The sequence below is a fragment of the Pristis pectinata genome, chromosome 2, assembly GCF_009764475.1.
Source record: "Pristis pectinata isolate sPriPec2 chromosome 2, sPriPec2.1.pri, whole genome shotgun sequence".
In the NCBI taxonomy this organism is placed as follows: domain Eukaryota; kingdom Metazoa; phylum Chordata; class Chondrichthyes; order Rhinopristiformes; family Pristidae; genus Pristis; species Pristis pectinata.
Window position 1 is genome coordinate 68,129,535 of NC_067406.1, and position 21,028 is coordinate 68,150,562.

Consider the following 21,028-nt stretch of genomic DNA (forward strand, 5'->3'; position numbering starts at 1 on the left):
ATCCCCAATGGGTACAATCCCTGGTAAACTAGGAATGACCCACTCTGAGAGTTCAGTTTGATGACAGCTATTTTAGCCTTTTGGAATCATTATGGAATACCTATTTTCCTCTGGTGAAGGACAGCTGTCAGCATTGCAGAGTCTCTTTGGACACTACCTCGAGCATGCCTGACATACAGCATTCCCCCTGACTCAGTTTTTTTTATCTTAGAGTCCTGTGTTCAGGACTGATGTTCAAATCAATACCAAATTAATACTTTGGTTTAATCTTAATCCTGTGCCAAATCTATTATTTACTTTAAATATACTGAATTTCTTTTACCCACCGACCAAGGAAGTTGGGGTAATTAATCTCTTCAGATCTCATTAAAACTTTTAATTGAATGAAATTATAAATAGGTGCTAGTCAATCATTTCAGCATTAGGATTGGAAACTCATAGAGTTAAGTAAAGACATCAATGTATACTTGTATTATAATAGTCAAAAGAAAATTTGAAATATGTATTCTTAGTACTAGTTGTAAATAAAGCTTTTGAAGGTGGTTGATGACTAAAGCTCACAGGATTTTAACTATCAACCGTGAATTATGTATTTTTGAATTTGCTAATGCAGCAAATACCATTTACTCAAGTAATCCATCATTACTTCTAAGTCAGCAGTTCTGTCAAAATGGGCATCTACAACATTTCCTGTACTTTGAACTGTGACATTAAGGGCACTTGATAATGTCCCTACAGAAAAAGGAACAGTGCAGTTTATATATGGATGTAGGGGGATACCATTCGTCACCTAAGTGTTATAGTGAAACAATGCAAACATTATTTGAATTTTCCTGGCACTTGCATGCAGTGGTTGCTCTTTAAAATGAGCTCCTACGTAATCTATTTACATTTAAAAATACATTTATATTGCCTTTCTTAACCTTGCCATCATTCTACTTGTTTTGCCTCACCTGAAGATGCGGGTTCTATTGTTGTGACCCTCCCAATATTTCCCCATTTAAAAAATCAGTTATTACTCGCATGTGAGCTCTGATGATGGCTGGACTTTATTCTTAAATAGTGCCTTTGGACACAAACTTCTGCAGTGGGTTTCAGTAAGCAACCGAGAATGAGGCCCATAGCTATTTATTTAACTAGGCTATTGAGTCTCACAGGATAATGTGGTACAGAAAGAGGCCATTTGGCCCAATTAGTCCATGCTGCACTTGAACCCCCTCTGACCTTTCCTCCAGCTCTGGACACTTGATCATCCCTGATTTTAATTAATCTACCATTGGAGGTCATGCCTTCAATTGCCAAGGCCTTCCGCTCTGGAATTCCACCCCCCCCCCCCCCCCCCAACCTCAACACTTCTCTACTTCATTTTAAGATGCTTCTTAAAAACCTAACCTTTGACCCCAGCCTTTAATCACCTGCCTAGTATCTCCAATGGTCCCAGGATGAAATTATGTTTGTGAACAATCCTGTGAAGCACCTTTGGATATTTTGCTACATTAAAAGTGCTATAGAAATACAGGAGGTTATTGTTATTGTTGTTGTGACTCTGCACAGATCAGAGTTTTGGATTTTCCTAATCTGTGTTCCGTGAATAGTCTCTGGATTATTTGATGAATGAACAGATTGTATAAAATGTAATAAATAATACACGGATCTTTCAAAATGCATGCCACAAATTCTTATTAAGGTAAACTACTATGGGTAGAAATGTGTGGGAAATAGATCAGTTAAGTATCATGCAATGTTGCACAATTATTCTGCAGTTGGACTGCTATATAGAAAACACTCTTACCTAGAAACTCAAGTGCACCCAATTTGGAGGGCATGTGTCCTTTTAATAATAGGGGGTGAAGGTGTGAGTGCAAATCCATAACTTCACATATTTTTGGGATAATTTTTCAAGGGAGGCCCATTTCCCTCCATCCAGACTGCCACCACCCCGAACAAGCCTCAAGTCTACCACCCACCACCATATTAACCCACTGCATGGAGAGAGAACAGCATTTCATTGCAATGACATTATTTCCTAACCAAATTATTTGTGTCAATATGGTTTATTCCACAATTCAGCAAGCAGAAAATAATGGGGTTGTGAGATGTTTTATACTGTACCCCCTTAATAAGTTGGTAGTTATTTGGCCCTTGGAGTCATGTGCAATAGCCTGAGTTAATATTAAAAATAACTTTGATATCTTTTTGGAAATAAAACCAACAGTAACAGGTACACACTGACTGTTGTTTGAACTTTCTTTGTTTTAATATGATATTGATAAAGCTTCTCTTCCAAAGGTGACCTTTGTAATAATGCTTAACTCCCTTTTTTATGGATAAAAAAGTGGTCCTGAATTCTCAGAGGGTTTTCCCCAACCTCGTGTTATGATTTTGGTGGGAGTCAGTAGAACTGCAAATGCATGATATTTATCCAGAGCCTCCACTAATCCAACTCAGGAAACTGAGAAAATCTCAATGGAATTTCAGGGAGATTTATTTGCTTCATAGCCAAAGTTCATTTTAATAGTGAAATAATGAAGCCGGTTAAAACATAATGGTAAGATTCTGCAAAACAATTATTGCAAGAGCTTTTTTTCATCTGCTAGTCCACGGTGAAGCTAACAGGTATTCTGGGTTTAGAAGTACCACTCTGAAATTTAACTGCTAATCTGGCCCTTTCAACCACTCTCAGGTAAAGCCAAAGTGAAGTGAAAAGACACACCCTTAGTCAATTAAGGGGCATTTGTTATGAAACTGTAAATGTATATGAACCCCTACTCCGAATCAAACATATTAAAACCAGCGGGGAATGTTGGTATCATTTATCATTGTGAAGGCTTAAGTGATTTTTATATACTAAATACAAGACACATGGATGTGACATTGCTGAGGGTCTGATATTTTGGACAAGTAACCTAGTTTTAATACTGCTTGGAAATAGGTCCATTTTTCATTCTTTTGATTGTTAAAGTATCAGGAAAAGAATTTTGGAATTTTTATGCAAACCTATTCACCCCCAGTTATCACAAACACTGAATTTTATACACACTGAACTGCAAATCAATATTGAATTAAGAAAACTTGACTGAGTCATCTGTGTGCCCAGACTTGGTATAACAGCAAGTAGAATCAGAATTTGCAGTCCGAAGTAAAAGCCAAGTTGCACTCGCCCCAATAGTGGATGAAGTCAGACAGAAACTTATGAAGTATACACATGAACAATTATAAACAGAAATCCAACAGCTGTGGTCAGCGATCTTTCTTCCACAAGATGTACTGTTTTTTTTCTCCAGGGTAATCGGTAGAAATCAGTTGAGGATTTTAGATATTGACCGTAAGACATTGAAATGTGAGTTTTTAATGTTGGCCTAAACCACAGGCAAACAACTTTTTGCTCAACGACTTTTGCAGCCCTAAGTATTTAATTTTCTAAATATTTCAAAATTCCATAAATTTTAAAATAATACAAAATAATTAATGTTTAATGTTTATAAGACTCTAGCTCCTACTTTAATCCTATTTGTGCATTCCTATCACTTTACATTTGTAAAATATTTTTAAAAATTAGATAAAGTTGTGCTTTTTACTTGTTTACTGTCTGTGAGACTTCTAAAATGTGATTGGCTTCTCAGCCTGCTTGATGACCATACAGCTGCTAGTGATATCTTAAAAATAGTATATGACAACAAACAGCATCAGAAATCTGAAATCCATGCCACAGAGATCATTAGATTCTTGAGCACGCTTTTGTTTAATGTCGGTAGCAAGCACCATCATTTAGCTTCTGACAGGAAAATTGGGACCGTAATGTTTTCTATGTTGTAATAGTGAGTACTCTTCAAAAATATTGTGAAGTGCTGTGGGATGCCCTTAGGTCAACAGCAGATGCAATATAAATCCATTTTTAAATTTTTGTCTCTTTGTCAGAATGATATTTTATTCAAGGACCTTGCACATCAGTTGTTTCGTCCATTTAATTGTGCTCTCTAGTTTGATGCTTATTTAAACAGACTGTCCAAAATCCCAGAATTCAACAGTACATTGCATTGGGTTCACTGACCTCTGCTATCACGCCTCTTGGAACACTACAACTGGACTCAGGGTGAATTGAACTAAGGAAATTCAGCCTACAAACCTGATCACTATTCAGAGATTTCAGATGCAGAGCACATATGTTGTCACTGAATTAGGGCAGATTTCAGTGATCAAAGTGACCACTAATGTTCACTGATTGGACTATAGAAATCCCTATGCCTTGATCAATGTATCTGTTGTACCACAAGAAATTACAGATGTAGAAGTCAATCCACTATGGCAAAATAACCTGCAAACTGATTTGCTCTCCCAGGTTGTGTACCAGATTTCCACCTAAAAGGACTGCTGAAACAAGAAATGCTTTGAGATCAACAGGCTTTCAATACAAAACTGTGAGGTGCATAACCTTTAGTTACTGAGTTATTTTAGACTTTAAACAAATAAGAGAGACAACTTTAATCAAGCCCATCCAGTGTATTGGCATTTCTATGGGTGACTCATACATTGATCGTAGTATTGTAGAAATGTACAGTGTGGAAGGAGACTATTTTACCATCACATCAATCCTAACCAACTGATGACTCAGTCCTTGCCTTCACTTAGGTGCCAATTACCTATACTAGGGGTTTAAAACATCCCCCTACTTCCTGTAATTCAATTAATTGACTGCACAAGTTTTTGTAAAATGTAAATAACTTGCAATAAACAAATTGCATATTTTCCAGCTTTGAGGATAACATTTAAGAAGAAATGTTTGATACACCTTACACTGCTTATTCATAAAAATGCAGAAAAAATAGAAATACAGTGATGCACAAATGGTGGGCTTTATATAATGTAAACAATAATGAATCTACAGATTTATAGCAATTTACCAGTTGCCAACTTCAGTTGGAGGTATTCCTGAAGGCTTGATCATGTGACATCACATGACAGCTAATCACATGGTATCCAACCACATGACATCTAATTACCATATAGAGGTTGGGTCCTCTGAAGTTGAATTTTGATGTGACTTTGTGAGAACCGAGAGACCAACTTTGAGCAGGTGAAAAGTGGATGGAGGGAAGGGTTCAAAAGGGTAGTTGAGAGGGTGTGGAACTGGGTTTGTGGTTTTAACACTTGTGGCTTGATATAATCAGTAGTGTTGCAATAACTCATTGATAGTACTTTAGTGTGTATATAGATAACCAGGTGTAAGACCACAATTTCCTATCTAAAGTTAGTTGTATTTGTGTAACCTTTTTAATACTCAATCAGAAACTATAAGAAACTCCTTAACTGCACAAAGTGTATTCAGCCTCCCCAGCATATAACACTTTATTGATAGGCTCCATTTAATTCTATGTAAAAGTGCCACTTCTAAACTGGAAGCCTGCATCACATAAGGAGGAGGTTCTGGTGATGTGCTCTCATCTTCTAAAAGATTTCTGATCCTGTGAGTCAACTCTCATAAATGTAGGCAACTGATATCAACTGTCCAAGATACTTGTGGTAGACCAACATTTCTAACTGTTGTTTTTCTTCCATTCTATTAATTTGCATTTTCAACATTTTCTTTACTAATTACCCACTGATGATGTGTTTATACTTTAAATACCTGGGATAGCTTAACTGGCTATATTGTGGATATTTGGGGTTATGTGTCACATGATAAAGTGAGCACTATCTTATCAAGATTTATTTGTGGGAATGACTGTCAGCCACATGACTTGAAGCCTTCCCGAATTCCAGTAAAGTCCAGCACACAGTTGGACAATCGGTGTTCATTTTATCTTGGTGCAGTGGAAGATGCAATCATGTGTTCATATTATCAATTGTTTATTGAAAGTCTTCAAGGTTTTTTCTAATCTGAAGACTGCTTATCTTGTACCTTAAAAATAATTGTCACAGCAAGTCAATACTGGCTTCACCCAACATTAGTACATGCAGTTTCCATAGTTAACATCAATAGCTGTCCAGGTGTAGTTAACTGCACAGTGAGACTTTCCTAGTGCAAGTGGATTACTTGACAGTGATGCTGTTACCATTCATCTGTTTTTCTATATATGAGGTGTCGTATGCATTTGTTTTACAGAGCTATGTTACTGACCTCTGCTGGTTAGCTATAAGCATGTGACCTGAAAAAGCTCACATACTGCACATAAAAGTTATTAAAATCGTCCTTCTCTATAACTTTCATGAACTATTGTGTGTGCACCAAGAATACAGTGTTTCCACCAACCCAGTTTTAGAGGTTAGGATGTTGAAGATATGTGCTTTATATTAAGGATTGTAGAAGACAGATACCGATCTGAAAAATGTATACTCAAATCAATGCCCATAGAGGCTTTAATTTGCCTGTACTATAAACTTGACTTTTAATCATTTGATGGTGTATTATACATCAGTGAAGTAAATGGTTAACATATCAAATTTGGTGCTATTCCGCCTCCTGAGTTTCAAACCAGATTGCTGAATGTACAAAAACTATTCAGATTTCCTATTGGTTTCTAGTGTTGCTAAAGCAATATGGACTGTGTAGCTTTCAGCTATAGTTTAATTCATAAAGGCTTTAAAACTACCAGCGCATTAAACTAATTATAGGGAACAGTATCTGTTGTATATGTACAGAATAAAGTATTTACTTTAAGCAGCTAATTTGATTTGGGTGATTGAGAACAAAGTGTTTAAATCTGAATGACACAATGCTCAGGATAATCACTTTAACACAGTATTTTCAGTGTTTTTGTTTGCGGTTTCTTCCAAAATATCACAAGGATTTTTTTTTGATAATGACGCACCTCTCATCAGCATTGCTGTTTCCCCCTTTAATACCAAGTTTGAGTTGTATCCAAAGCAAGGTTTAAAGTGGACAAACATCTTGCTCTACAATTGGTGTTGTAATGGTGACAGAACTATCAGCATTTGCTATCTGTAAAGCTGACCTCAACTTCACATGCCCATATGTGTAATTAAACACAGAAATCCAGAAGTTATTGTAATTAATACACTGCATCTTTGCGCAGTTAGTGATTTGATATGTTTTTCAACTTGTTTGATGTTATTCTTGTTATAAAACCATCAAAAGTATGGGGTATTGTTGAATAAGGTGTAGTTGAGTTTTTGACAGCACCATTAGTCATAATTCCTGCTGAACAACTGTGTGTCAGTTCCTCTTACATTTTTTTTTAAACAGTCTACAATTATTAAACTGGCCCAGATTTTGCTGAGAACTGGTGGTAGTTCCACCCCAAACTGCTGGCATTTCTCAGTGTAGGTACCGTTATGTTTTGGAGCTCCATTGAACAAGCAAATCATTCCTGGGCATTATCTGTTGTTGAACTCCCTATAGAGTTTGTTCTCAGATCCTGTGGCACGTTAGACCTGCCACAGGGTATGTGAGCCCATTGATTTCAATGAAGTTTGTAAAACTGCTGGCAAGAAAGAGAATAACAAGTTCCCTTTTTTATTAAGTTGTGATTTGTTTAAAGATATTAATGATTTAAGTATTTTGATTATAGTTTTGTTTTGAAAAGTGAACTTTGTACTTTTCATTTCACTTTTAATAGCTTTTAAATGTTTTGGATCATCAGAGACATTTAGATACTTTTAAAAATGTTGTCAGCTGGCAAAACTTGGGGGTGGAGATTTGGCTTTCTGTCAAAGACCTTGAGTATTATGGACAGGGCATGTTCTGGCCCATCCACATTTTCCCTTACATTATTTGAGACCCTGCTGCCTCAGTACCTTGTTGCTGGATTTCAGAATCCTCTGAATTAGCAAGATCAGCCTTTTGGATTTGGTAGAGATAAATTCAGGGGAGATGTGACTGTGTGTAACAGGTCAGTGGTAGTAAATGTCTGAGCCTAAGTTTGATATTTCAGCTTCCACATTAATTCCATGTCTTAATCTCTTTTCAATTTTTTTAACAGATGTTAAAAATGAATTATAATCTGTGCTTTGGGATCTGTAGGAATTGATCTGATTGGCTGGTCAGCCTAATTTTATTTGCTGCTTGATGCCCCTGATCCCTTATAGATTCCACCAGAATCAAAGTCACATTAGGCCAAAGGGAAGTGATGCACAGGGCACACTAATTCTTCAGGGCAGTTTTTACTCACACTTGGCAATAAGGCCCCTTCCTTCATTGCTGATTGCATAATTCATTCCCTTATTGACATATAATGCCAATATTTTCCTTTTCTTGTATTTTCAATTAAATGAATCTCTGGTCAGATTATCAGCATGGTTATCGGACTGCGCACAAAACCCAGTTAGAAGGTGTTGAAGGCTGTTTCCACTTTTATGGCCATGCAGACAAAGCAGCACAGATCCACACTGCCTTTCTTGTATTTTCATCCATTGAAGTTAGTGGAAATGTAAATCAGGCACTGCAAAATGGGAAGCCAATCTCCTCTGCCTAATAGATAAATCAAAATCAAAATTTCTGCTCTGTTCAGATTTAATCAAAGTTGTACCTTTATACCACATTATGTTCCACAAACATTATGCATCACTGCACTTGTTCCCTAACAGAGCACAACACAAAGCAATTGTTTCGTCTTCCTGTTATGGTTGCTCATTGGCTGAGGGCTGAGGGCCAATGTTGTATTAGGCCACTTAAAAGTTCATCAGGGTGGAATGCAAATACAACAGTTCCCTTCTTTAGCTGAGAATGTTTCTCTTTTGTTCACAAGAATGTATCTGCCTTATTTTGCCACTGACACGCACACAAGTCTTTTTTTTAAAATCACTGTTCCAACAGTGACTGAAAGGAGAATGGTTGTACAGTGGGGTAATTTCTAAAACCAATAAAGCTAGTTAGCATGTAGGAAGAAATTATCAACTGGCCATTGCACTACATTATATACTCTCATCATCAAGTTGCTGTATATATTATCTTAATTCTGACTAATTGGTTGCTGTGTTTCCCTGCATTTCAGCAGTGACCGTATTGAGACATTCTGAGATTATAGTAGTTGCTTTATAAGGGCAGATTTTTCTTTCATTTTCATGAAGTCAACTGAAGTTTCCTCTCTTGCCTTTTCAGGTCTGAGCACAATTTGAATGGTTTTGACAGAATGACAGCTGAAGACTCCAACACCATGATGAGCACAGATTCCTGTAACATGTCTTCAACTAAAGCCATTGAAGGGGTTGCTGGTGCCCCTAATGAGTCTACCCTGCTTGCACTAATGGAACGTACAGGCTACACGATGGTCCAAGAGAATGGCCAACGCAAATATGGTGGCCCTCCTCCGGGGTGGGAAGGTCATCCTCCTCCCCGTGGTTGCGAGGTTTTTATTGGGAAAATTCCTCGTGATGTTTATGAAGATGAGCTGGTTCCCATTTTTGAGTCCGTGGGACGGATGTATGAAATGCGCTTGATGATGGACTTTGATGGTAAAAACCGTGGCTATGCCTTTGTCATGTTCACAGCCAAGCATGAGGCCAAAAGAGCTGTAAGAGAGCTCAATAACTACGAGATTCGTCCAGGAAGGTTGCTGGGTGTTTGCAGCAGTGTGGACAACTGCAGACTTTTCATTGGGGGCATTCCAAAAATGAAAAAAAGAGAAGAGATTTTAGAAGAGATTTCTAAAGTAACAGAAGGCGTGTTAGATGTGATTGTCTATGCCAGTGCAGCTGACAAGATGAAAAACCGAGGATTTGCATTTGTCGAGTATGAAAGTCACCGGGCCGCTGCCATGGCGCGGAGAAAGCTGATGCCTGGAAGAATCCAGCTGTGGGGTCATCAGATTGCAGTTGACTGGGCTGAGCCAGAGATTGACGTTGATGAAGATGTGATGGAAACTGTAAAAATTCTGTATGTGCGAAATCTGATGATTGAAACCATGGAGGACACAATAAAAAAAGTCTTTAGCCAGTTCAACCCTGGATGTGTGGAACGAGTAAAGAAAATTCGTGATTATGCTTTTGTTCATTTCACAACAAGGGATGATGCAGTTCTTGCTATGGAGAAATTAAATGGAACTGACCTTGAAGGTTCCTACATTGAGGTGACCCTGGCCAAGCCTGTGGACAAAGAGCAGTACAGTCGTTACCAGAAGGCAGCAAAAGGTGGACCAACAGAATCACCTCAAGCAAACATCGTATATTCCTGCGATCCCTACACACTAGCTTATTATGGGTATCCCTACAACACATTGATTGGTCCCAACAGAGAATATTTTGCCAAAGGTCAGTAAAATGCTAAGAATTGAAGATGTTTGTATATTTTACAACAGAGGTTGCTTCTGTGTGGTTTTTTTATTTGCTCTCTTTCTTCGTAACTATGGGTGTTGCCATTGAGACCAATATTTATTGCCCATCCATTATTGCTCTTGTAGGTGGTGGTGAACTGCCTTTTGAACCACTGCTGTACATGTAATGAAGGCAGTGATTTTAGGGAAGGAGTCCAAGGACTTTGCCCAGCAAAGGTGAAGAATTCATGATGTAGGTCCAGGTCAGAAAGGTGTGTGATCTGGAGCTGATAGAGTTCCCTTGTCCTTGTCCTTCAAGGTGTTAGAAGTCGTGTTTAGAAGGTGCCTTGGCAAGTTATTGCAGTGCTTGATTGGCAGGCCCCATCCACTAGCTTAAAACATTCATTCCCTCTGTCAGTCATGCACCATGACTGCAGAGTGCACACAGTCTTGGAGAAGAGGGAACTGTGCACCAATGGTAGAGGGAATGAATGTTTCAAGTGGTTGGATACATCGCCAATCAAGCAGGCTGCTTGGTCCTGTTTGGTATTTGGTGTTCAGTTTCTTGATTGCTTTTGGCACTGTACTCATCCACACAAGTGGAAAGTATTCTATCACAATTCTGTGCATAGTGGGAAGGCTTTAAGGAAGTTAGGAAGTGAATCACTTGCCACAGAATATTCAGCCTGTGACCATGTAGCCTCAATAATTTTGTAAATAGTTTTCCAGTAACTGCAGATTTTTTTTCTGTCCATTACTGGAGAATGGAGAACCATCTTTCTATTGGAAAGAACTGGACCCTATAGAACTAATGAAAATATACCTCTGCTTTCCCAAGTATATTTTGTTATGAATGGGATTTCTAAAGGGCACAGTGTTGCATCCCAGTGTTTAAAATGTGTTATGGAAGTGTGTATTTGTTTAATTTACTCATTAAGCCATCTCATTAGAATCATGTGACACAACCATTCATAATTATTTTCTCAAATATCCTCTTTTACAGTTGAGTCCCCTTAATACATCTTAAATAAGTTCCTATCCCTAAACTTTTGGTTTACTTAGTAGAGCTAGCATTTTCTTTTGTTAATATCTGCCATTTCCTTTTTTCTATCACAGGATACCCTACCTCTATTTAATGGACTTACTTACAATCACTTTACTGTTTTCTTAATAGTTACAACTTTTTAATTATTAGTTTTGATTGCATTTTTAAGGTTATTTTCATATTCTCATTTTGTAGCTCTTAATATTTTCCTTGTATCTATTTGTTGCTTATAGTCCTGGATGACAGGAATTGGCCTTTTCCTTGCAATTTTTTAAGCATTTTTAGCTTGTAGCAAGTTCATGCCTCATTTGTTGACCATGATTGCTAAACTACACAAATGAAACTTGTCTTTTTATGGATATGTACTGGATTTTTACTCTAGTATATAGTATATTACTTCCTGCTTTTGGTTCTGGTAACAATGCTGTCCAATTTATGTTGCGTACACTTGAACATTTATTTTTGTTTAATTTTAGAACCTTAGTTTGTGACCTTCCTTTATCCTCTCAAACTCAACACATAATTCAAAGCTGTTCTGGACACTGTAAAATATTTCCTTACAGGCAGGTTGGTAACTGGCTGTTGTTCACATCAGCATCCCTAAACATATATCCATTCTTTCATCAGTTCTAGAACATATTGCCCAGAAGACTGACCTGAACACTTCTATAAAAATTCAGTCTTTCCATTTTGATTGGTTCTGCTAGTTCCAATCTATGTTTAAAAACCATATAATTGCCTTTTATTATTAGAAGCATTTTGCTATGTGTTTCTCTGATCCCTATGTTTATAATCCACAATACCTTTTAACTTGTTTTAATATATTCATTGAGGGGATGTGGGCTTTGCTGACTGAACTGGCATTTAATTGCCCCTCCCTAGTTGCCCTTGAGAAGGTGCTGGTGAGCTGCCTCCTTGAACTGCTGCAGTCATTGAGGTGTGGGTTAGGAAGAGGTGCTGTTAGGAAGAGGGTTCCAGGATTTTGACCCAGTGATGGTGAAAGAAAAGTGATATATTTCCAAGTCAGGATGGTGTTTGGCTTGGAGGGCAACTTCCAGTTGGTGATGTTTCCACGCTTCTGCTGTGCTTGTCCTTCCAGCTTGTAGATGTTGTGGGTTTGGGAAGTGCTGTCTAAGGAGTCTTGGTGAGTTGCTGCAGTGTATCCTGTAGATGGTACAGACTGTTGCCACTGTGTGGGTGGTGGAGTGAGTGAATGGTTGTGGATGGAGTGCCTATCAAATGGGCTGCCATGTCCTGTAAAAGTGTTGCATTTCTTGAGTGTTGTTGAAGCTGCACTCATCCAGGCAAGTGGAGCGTATTCCATCACACCCCTACCTGAACTGTATCTGCTACCTGCTTACCCTTGTTGAAATTATTTATTTATACTCTTGTAATTGTGATTTATCTTGTATTGCTACCTTTCAGTTTTCCTGTCCTTTCTATGATCTTGTACCCTGTAATACTTTTCTCCTAGTCATACTTATCTTGCAGTCAAGTCTCTATAACCCTTTAAGCTAAAATTGGCTTACAAGGTATTCATTTTATGACTAATGATTTGTGGTTTAATATACAGAAAACAGGGATAACTGTCTCTGTCCTTCCCAAATGCTCTGGTACCCTTGTTTCATGTATCAGACATTTTTGTTACTGAAGCTCTGTATGTTTGTATACCAGTGGTTTAATATCAGGAGTTTTGGTTCAGTTACAGTTTTTTTAAGTGAGATTTTCCCCTAATATCTGTGCAATTGGTGAAATAGGATGTGGAATGTTAAGATCAGTGCAAATTCTTTCTGCATTAGTTCGCAGCAGTTTAAAAATATGTGTACTTAAAAATGGCCCACAATAAAATTATTATGGGATTTTTTTGTTATTCCTTGAATTATGGGTGCACTGACAGGGCCAACTTTTATTACACATTTCTAATATCCCTTGAAAATTGTGGTGAGACATATTCTTGAACTGCTGTAGTTGTGGTGAAAGTGCTCCCACAATTCTGTTAGGTAGGGAGTCCAAGATTTAGACCGAGCACTCCGTTTCCATTCAATGTCATCCTATGCATTAGAAAGGATGTTGGGTGTAGTGATAGTTCCTTGGGCTGTTTCTCCATGTAATTGGGGTCACTGGTTTGGGTGATGCTGTTGAGGAAACCTTGTAGAGTTGTAGTTGCATCTTGTAGATGGTCCATGCTGGACGGGGTGAATGTTTAAAGTGCGGAGATGCCAGGCTGCTTATTTTCATGGCCTTGGGTATTTTCTCAGCTTTAGCCATCCAACCAATTGGTACATGTTTCATCACGTGTGTTGTGGAAGTTAGTGAGTTGGCAGATGAGCTACACACTACAAAACATCCATCTTTCAGCCTATTCTCTTATTGTCATATTATTTTTAGGATAGAAATAAACAAAAAACTGCAGATGCTGTAAATCTGAACCAAAGACAGAAAATGCTGGAAACACTCAGCAGGTCAGCCAGCATCTGTGGAAAGACAAACAGTTAATATTTCAGGTCGAGGTCCCTGCTGAGTGTTTTCAGCATTTTTATTTTTAGGACTGGTCCTGTTAAGTTACTGGTCAGAGTTAACCCACAGGATATTGATGGTAGGGGATTTGTTTGTAGTGATGTCGCCGAATGTCACAGACCAGTGGTTGGATTTTCACTTCTCTTTTTCATCAATAGGAATCTCTGCTAACTGCACTCCAAAGTTTAAGCTGGAACTTCTTCACTAAAAGGAATCAACAGGAATGTTTTCAAAGGCTTTGAATGATTTTTTTTCTTTTAAAATCAAGCTGCCAGCTATCCTGTCCCAAGATAACTATACAAAAATTCTGGATATTTTTGAAAATAACTTTCAGAAATTTAAATTGCACTTCACCAGAAATAACTTTGCCAGAAGGACTTTGGAGGTTCATGAAGGAGTCTCACTTTCTCCTTGAACAGTAAATGCGGGTTTTGTCATAAATGCCATAAATTAAAGGACGAAGTACAGGGCTGATGCTTCTGGTTTGAACCATTTTTTAAAATTTGTCATTTTTCACCAGTGTGTTGGGCCAAATTGGGCATTGACCAAATTGTAGAGTTGCAGCTGTGCATCTTGTAGATGGTCCATGCTAGACGTGATAGTGGACAAGGAGTGAATGTTTGAAGTGCGGAGATGCCAAGCTGCTTATTTTCACAGTACAGTGTATTGGGCAGGTGTGGTAGCGTAGTGGTTAGCGTAACACTATTACAGTGCCAGTGACCCAGGTTCAATTCCAGCCACTGTCTGTAAGGAGTTTGTACGTTCTTCCCATGTCTGTGTGGGTTTCTTTCCCACATTCCAAAGATGTATGGGTTAGGAAGTTGTGGGCATGCTATGTTGGCTCCAGAAGTGTGGCGACACTTGCGGGCTGCCCCCAGAACACTCTACACAAGAGATGTATTTCACTGTGTGTTTCAGTGTACATGTGACTAATAAAGATATCTTATCTTAAATTGTGCTAATTGATAGCTGGCAGTCCCTTTTGGAGCCAATGATTTTGCCTTTTACAAATTAAAAAGATGAAAACAGTGTTTTAATATATTTTTTTTGTTTGAAATTATTTCAATTTAGTTGAATATTTTTAAAAATGTATCAGTTAGGGAAAAATTCTGGCAGTGGAGCTTCAGGATAAACCTGTGATCTACTTGCTGCTCAGCCCAGCCATCTCACTGGGCAATTGTCAGTTGAGGTGGATGGGAGGCACAGCTGGTGATGGTCAGCTTGTCTGGACTTCCACACCCAGAAAAAGTAAATACAGGGGTCAAGGGTGGTGTGTGGGGATAGCAAACCAGGGTCCACAACAATACAGCTCTTGCAACTTTGAAAGGAAATTTTGAAAAACTAGTTGCACAGATTCATGGGAGATTCTGAGCTCCGTGATATGCAGATGAGTTTTAATGAAAAACAGTGGAAAAAGATGTTTTACAAAATGGATGCAACTTGCACTGGTATTGGTGATTTTGCCAAAAATTTAACCTTTACTGAAATACAGGTTAAAACTCTCTAGTCTGACATTCTGTAGTCTGGCAACTCCTGTGGTCCAGCATGTTTAGAATCTGTAGTACAGACATGTACTAACTACCTAATTCTAAGATCTAAAATTAACCGATATCTATACTAATCTGTAGCTAATTAACCTACTAGTGCAACTTCTCCAATCTCAGCCATCAGTGATTCCGACTTAAAGAAACTTTTCAGAACTGTTCCATGACCCAGAGAGTGTCTATACTTTAAAAAGAACAGTTCTGTTAGAAGGAAGATGATTGGGGGCAAATTCTATGGTCCAGATTTTGTGTAGTCTTTACCTGTCAGGTCCCAAGGGTGCTGGATTAGAGTTTCAACCTGCAGTACTTTTCACCATGTTTGTTTTATTTTAATTTATATTTTATTACTTCCAGGTTCTTGCCTGTACCTTGAGTTTATATTATCTTTCTCGCATTGTACTCTGACCTCTTCTTTTGATTCTTCATTTGCTATATTTTCTTTGTTATAAATTACACGAAATCTTTCTCCTTGTTTCCTTTCCTTGGGAATTGATTTATGGAAAGTCAACAAGGTAATTTGTCCCAAAACCGTAGTTTTTTTTTAATGGGGTTAGTGAGTTTTTTTTAATGGGATTAGTGATATTGTTCACTTTCTTGGTCCTTTCTACAACCCTTTTATGATATCAGTGCCTTTGATCTTGCTGGTTGTGGTGCAATCTATATCCTCCTTTTCACCTTTCCAGGTGCCAATTTCCAATGAAGTGGAATACTCTTTCCCACATCTTAACCCCATTTACTTTCCTGATCTGTTTATCCCAATGTCAATAAGCATGTGACTTAGAGCTACCCTCAAAGTCCTCGCTTTATTTAACTACTTATCCCTGCTCCTCTCTTGTTAATTCTTTCCTATGTTATTGATACTGAATTACAAGAGTTAGTTCTTTCCACTATCCTTTCCAGATAAATTTTCAGCAGTTTCTTGCTCCCCTTCATTTTCCTTTTTTTTCTCCCCCGTTTCTCACCACCATCCACTTCTCTCAATCTCACCACTCCAACATAGCCGCTACCCTATTTCTGATCAATCATCTAATATGGGTAGGATTTTGCATTATCACAAGGTTTCGGTTGTCCATGGGCACAATTATACAAACAATGTCCAGTGTCCCAAGCCTAAACACCTGAGAGGAATGTCTGGTTTTAGACTCCTGTTTAGAACAGGTTTCAGTAAATCAAGAATGATTAAGGCATTCCATAACATGGATTCAAGAACCTAGAGAACAGGCTTTGGAAAAGGGCAAGGAATCTTCGCAAAATGTTGGATTTGAGAAACCAGCAAGGAGGAGGTGGTGTCAAACGATTTTGTACCTTTTCAGCTCAGTTAACTGAGACGAGCATTAAATAGAGCAAAAGAAAAGTTAATTTATTTTTCCTTCAAGTTAGATTTTTTTTAAATTACCTAATCTATAAACATGTTGTAATACTCTCAGGTGCTCAGGGGTGTTACTGAACAGATATCAGAACATTAAAATGGTGAAAGAGAGCCAACATTGTAATCAGAATGAAAATTACAAATAAGTACAAATAACATCTAATTGCCCTGAACAATCAGTGAACACTTGATCTTAAAGGCACAGTCTGGGTTGACAAGGAAACATTGTAATAATGCTCCAGATTCCAGACTTCTCACAAGCATAGCTACAGGAAATCTGTTAGTGAAATAGCTAAAGAAAACACCAAACAAACTTCTGAACTCAATGTGAAATACGTGTTTAAAATGTGTCAATGGCAAGGACAACTTGAGCAGAAGTTTTACAATGTCAGAAATCAAGACCAAAAAGAGAGAGAGAGAGCAAAACCATGCCTGTTGCAGTTATCATTGACACACTAAAATGTTATGCTTTGGAACAAACTTCCTTGTTGCCTTCACATAAATCAACCCCCAAGGACAGAATGTAACCTATGACTAATGCAGCATCAAGGTGTTTTTGCCGTAGCTCATCAACATTTTGCCTTTTTTTATATATATAAAAAAGGCAGTAAACATTTGTAAATATATTGCAGTTATTTTCAATAGGAACATTGAGCAATGCCACAATTTTGTCATTGCCAAGGATGTGTGTTGAAGAAATTGCCATATTTATCATGTTGAATATTAAATTGCAGTGTTTTAAGCATTGTTTAAAATGCCTTTTACTGTAGGTAGAGTAAATGTTCATCATTAATTTTTATTTCTGTTCCATCCAAGTTACTTTCTCTTAATAGCATTTACAAGTAAATATTATAAGTAACTTCTTTCAAACTAATTTGATGTACTTCTTTGAAAATAACTTGGTTTAATACAGTCTCTGGTATTTTTAGCATAAAAATGAATTTAAAACTGTAGGAGCATTAAAAAGCTGACTCATCATTACAAATGACAGATTTGTAGCCACTAGTTCTTTGCCCAGCATTGTGCAACTCAGCTGCCTGGGACTAACCTACTATTTTTATTTATTTGGTTTTAGCAAAATAACTCAATAAACTATTTCCCCTACTTGCATCTGGTGCTCCCCAAAGATCCATCCCTAGCCCCTACTTATTTTACATCTATGTACTGCCCCATCACAATATCAACCAAAAAAATGTCAATTTTCACATGAGAAAGCAACACCCAGCTGCGAATTGCTACTACCTTTCTTGATCCATCACTCTCTAGATTGTCAGACTGCTTACCTACAGTAACATTTAGTATTAAAAGAAGGTTTCACAGGCTTAAAAACTGAGTAGACTGAAGCTCCTTTGGGTCCAGGATGAGCTTTGGATAATATATCCACGCTTTCCCTAAGACTACCTGTTTCCATCTCTATAACAGATCTAGACTTCATTGCTGCCTCAACTTTGGTGGTGAAACCGTTATCCATGCTTGAATTAGCCTCTAAATTTGACAATTCCAGCACTCATCTGGCTGGCTCACCATTAAATCAATAATTCTAAAATTCTCAGCCTTGTTTTCAAATCTTCCCCCATGTCTGTGTAATATCCTCCAGTCTTGTATTCCTTCTATAAAACTATATTGGAGATCTGGGTTCCTATTCATCCCCAGACACAATCTCCCTACTATTGGCTCCCTACCTTGCCTTCAGCTTTCCAAACCCTGAGCTCTGGAATTGTCCTAAAACCATTCTGCCTCTTTATCTCTCTTTTCTCCTTTTACCCAAGCTTTTTTACTACTTTGACCAAGCTTCTGGGTATCTCCCCTAATGTCTCCCATGGCTCCACATCAAATATTGGTTGCTAATCTTCTGCAGAGTACCTTGGGATATTTTGCTATGTTAAGGTTGCCAACAAATGGAGGTTATTGGTGTTCAAAATGTGTCAGTAATCTGTCACTAATGCTGCTTTAGATCAAAAGGACCTATTATGACACACTCGCAAATAATCACTCATGTTCTTACATTCTGGAATCTGATGATAAAATGCAATCTTTGAATGTATCCATCTTTTAAAATTGGATTTTTTTTAAAGCAGGCACTGTGCGTGGCCGAGGTAGAGGGGCGGCTGGCAACAGAGCAGCAGGACCTCGGGGATCGTACCTGGGTGGATATTCTGCAGGCAGAGGTATTTACAGCAGATATCATGAAGGGAAGGCCAAGCAACAGGACAAAGCGTATGAACTGATACCCAGCTTAGATTTGGCTACAGTCAGTCCAGTCGCTATGAAACCTGGTGCAGGTTAGTAAAGGAAATGTTTTGCTAAACATTTACCTTAACAATTGGAGAGGAAAAGAGTGGAAATATATAGCCAATGTTTTAGGATTTTAAAATGTTCCTCTAAGATAATATATAATCCCAATTAACACTGAAAAGCTCAATTTTTGTGTCACTATTGAAGTCCCATGGATTTCAAGTCATTTATTTTATCAAGGAAGCACATGGCCACATTTTTGGTGGGGGGGGGGGTGGTTAAGGGAGTGGGGGAAATATGTGCATTACATGAATGGCTTACAGCAGACCATTAATTGTTTTATACATACACCAGAGATTCAGGCTACAAACTGGTAACATTACTGAAGTTTTAACATTGCCATAGCTTGAAGTTGCGCATTGGATTATAATGCTCCATAAAATGCACTAAAGTCAAGAATTAAAATGATAATATGACATCTGGAAACCTGGAAGAAATAGTGACGTCTTAGTATTACAAAGCTTTATAACACAGTTAGGATCGATTTGGCATACGCTAGCTGTGTTGCTAATCTTAAAGTACTCACTTTTTAGCCCTTTTTCATAAGCATCTCCAAGTATCTTTTTTTACTTTAAGCATTCACTTTTCATTTAAATGTGACTCTGGATTTTGTTTCAACAATTGCCTTTGATAGAACAATCCTTGTTTTATTAGCCCCTAGGTGGAAAAGAAAAATCTTCTGAAACTCCAGTGCTCAGTCTGCTTCAGTCTTTCTGTGATGCACTCTCTAATTACCAAGCATGTTGACCCATGAAGTCATTTCATTGCTCCCCATTTATCTTGTTAAAATGCATCATTTTTTGAACACCTCTCATCAGATCTCATAATCTTAATTTCTTTAGTTTGTCCAGTAAAGTGTAGCATCCCATCCTCGGGTAATGTGCCCTCTATAGACAGAATGGTTCTATTTCAGTGCATTGGGAATATGGTGGGAATTCCGCTTATTGGGGAAATTATGGAAACTTTCAGCAATAACAAGGCAAAGTACCCTTTCCTCATCTGAGGGCATTCTATGACCTTATTATCAACACTAGGAAGAGCCTCCTCCTTTCCTGTTATGTTAGCTTATCTTCCTACTCTATAACTTATTTTATTATGTACAACCTTGTAAGTTTTTTCCTCTTCTGGTTTTATTTTTCCATATAGAGTTTGCTGCCTCTTGATCTTCATCCCAAATTGCATAAAATGTATCCCCATCTATTATGTTTCATGATTTGTAACTACCAAATATACTGAAGTCTTTTAGTCAACATCACATTTACAATATTCTCTGTATTTCTATTCTAAAATTTTATACTGCACATTCTAGCAGATCATTTATATACTTAAAAGAGCAATGGTCCCAACATTTCATCACTTCATTTCAAATAAAACATTACCACTACTTTTCTTTAATCCATAAATTCAACATTCCTTTCCATAAGTGTGCCTACCATTTGGGAGCCTGTGCACCATTCCTGACACCAGCTTCTTTCCCTTGCTGTTTGTTTTACCTTCATCCAATTGAAGTCTACATCTCCTCACAACTGTACTTGTCTCATCTTTTAGCAGAGATACCCCATCATCCTTGCCTTCACACCTATCCTTAAGTCAAATATCCACGAATATTGACTTCGCAGCTTTGATCTCCCTGTAACCATGTCCCTATAATGGCTGTCAGATCACACTTGTTTTTTCTGTTTGTGCTTTTAGTTCACTGATTTTTTTGTTTTGTGCATTTAGTTATAGAGCTCTTTTAACCACTTTTCCTTACATTCCATTTCTATTTGTTCCATTTCCTTCTCCTGCCTTCCTCTTTTGTTTTCAACTTTTCTGTCTTTCATTTCTATCTTTGTTTCCATCTCCTCCACTGCTGCTTAAGTACCCATTTCCCCTGCCATTACCAGTTTAAAATCTCCCCAACATTACTGGCAAATTCCCCTGCAAGGATAATAGTCCTGGTCTCACCTGGATGTAACCAGCTTGTACAGATATCACTTTCCACAGCACTGGTCCCAACACCTTGGGAATCGCACTCCCACCCTCCTACACTATCCCTTGAGCCACATGG

At 37.9% G+C, this 21,028-nt stretch overlaps 1 protein-coding gene across 20 annotated transcripts in view; it reads left to right on the forward strand.

Annotated features, from left to right (window-relative positions):
* Positions 1-21,028, forward strand: part of rbm47 (RNA binding motif protein 47) — a 158,299-nt gene that overhangs the window by 130,529 nt on the left and 6,742 nt on the right. For 14 of the 20 annotated variants that reach the window (XM_052043143.1, XM_052043169.1, XM_052043139.1 and 11 more), the window contains 2 exons: positions 9,059-10,206; positions 18,759-18,965. In XM_052043143.1, the coding sequence (XP_051899103.1) occupies positions 9,090-10,206; positions 18,759-18,965 (1,324 nt within the window). In that variant the 5' untranslated portion in view covers positions 9,059-9,089. Of the gene's footprint in view, positions 1-5,023; positions 5,075-9,058; positions 10,207-18,758; positions 18,966-21,028 lie in introns of those variants that run through there. The other 6 variants (XM_052043248.1, XM_052043186.1, XM_052043239.1 and 3 more) reach the window with 6 other exon arrangements.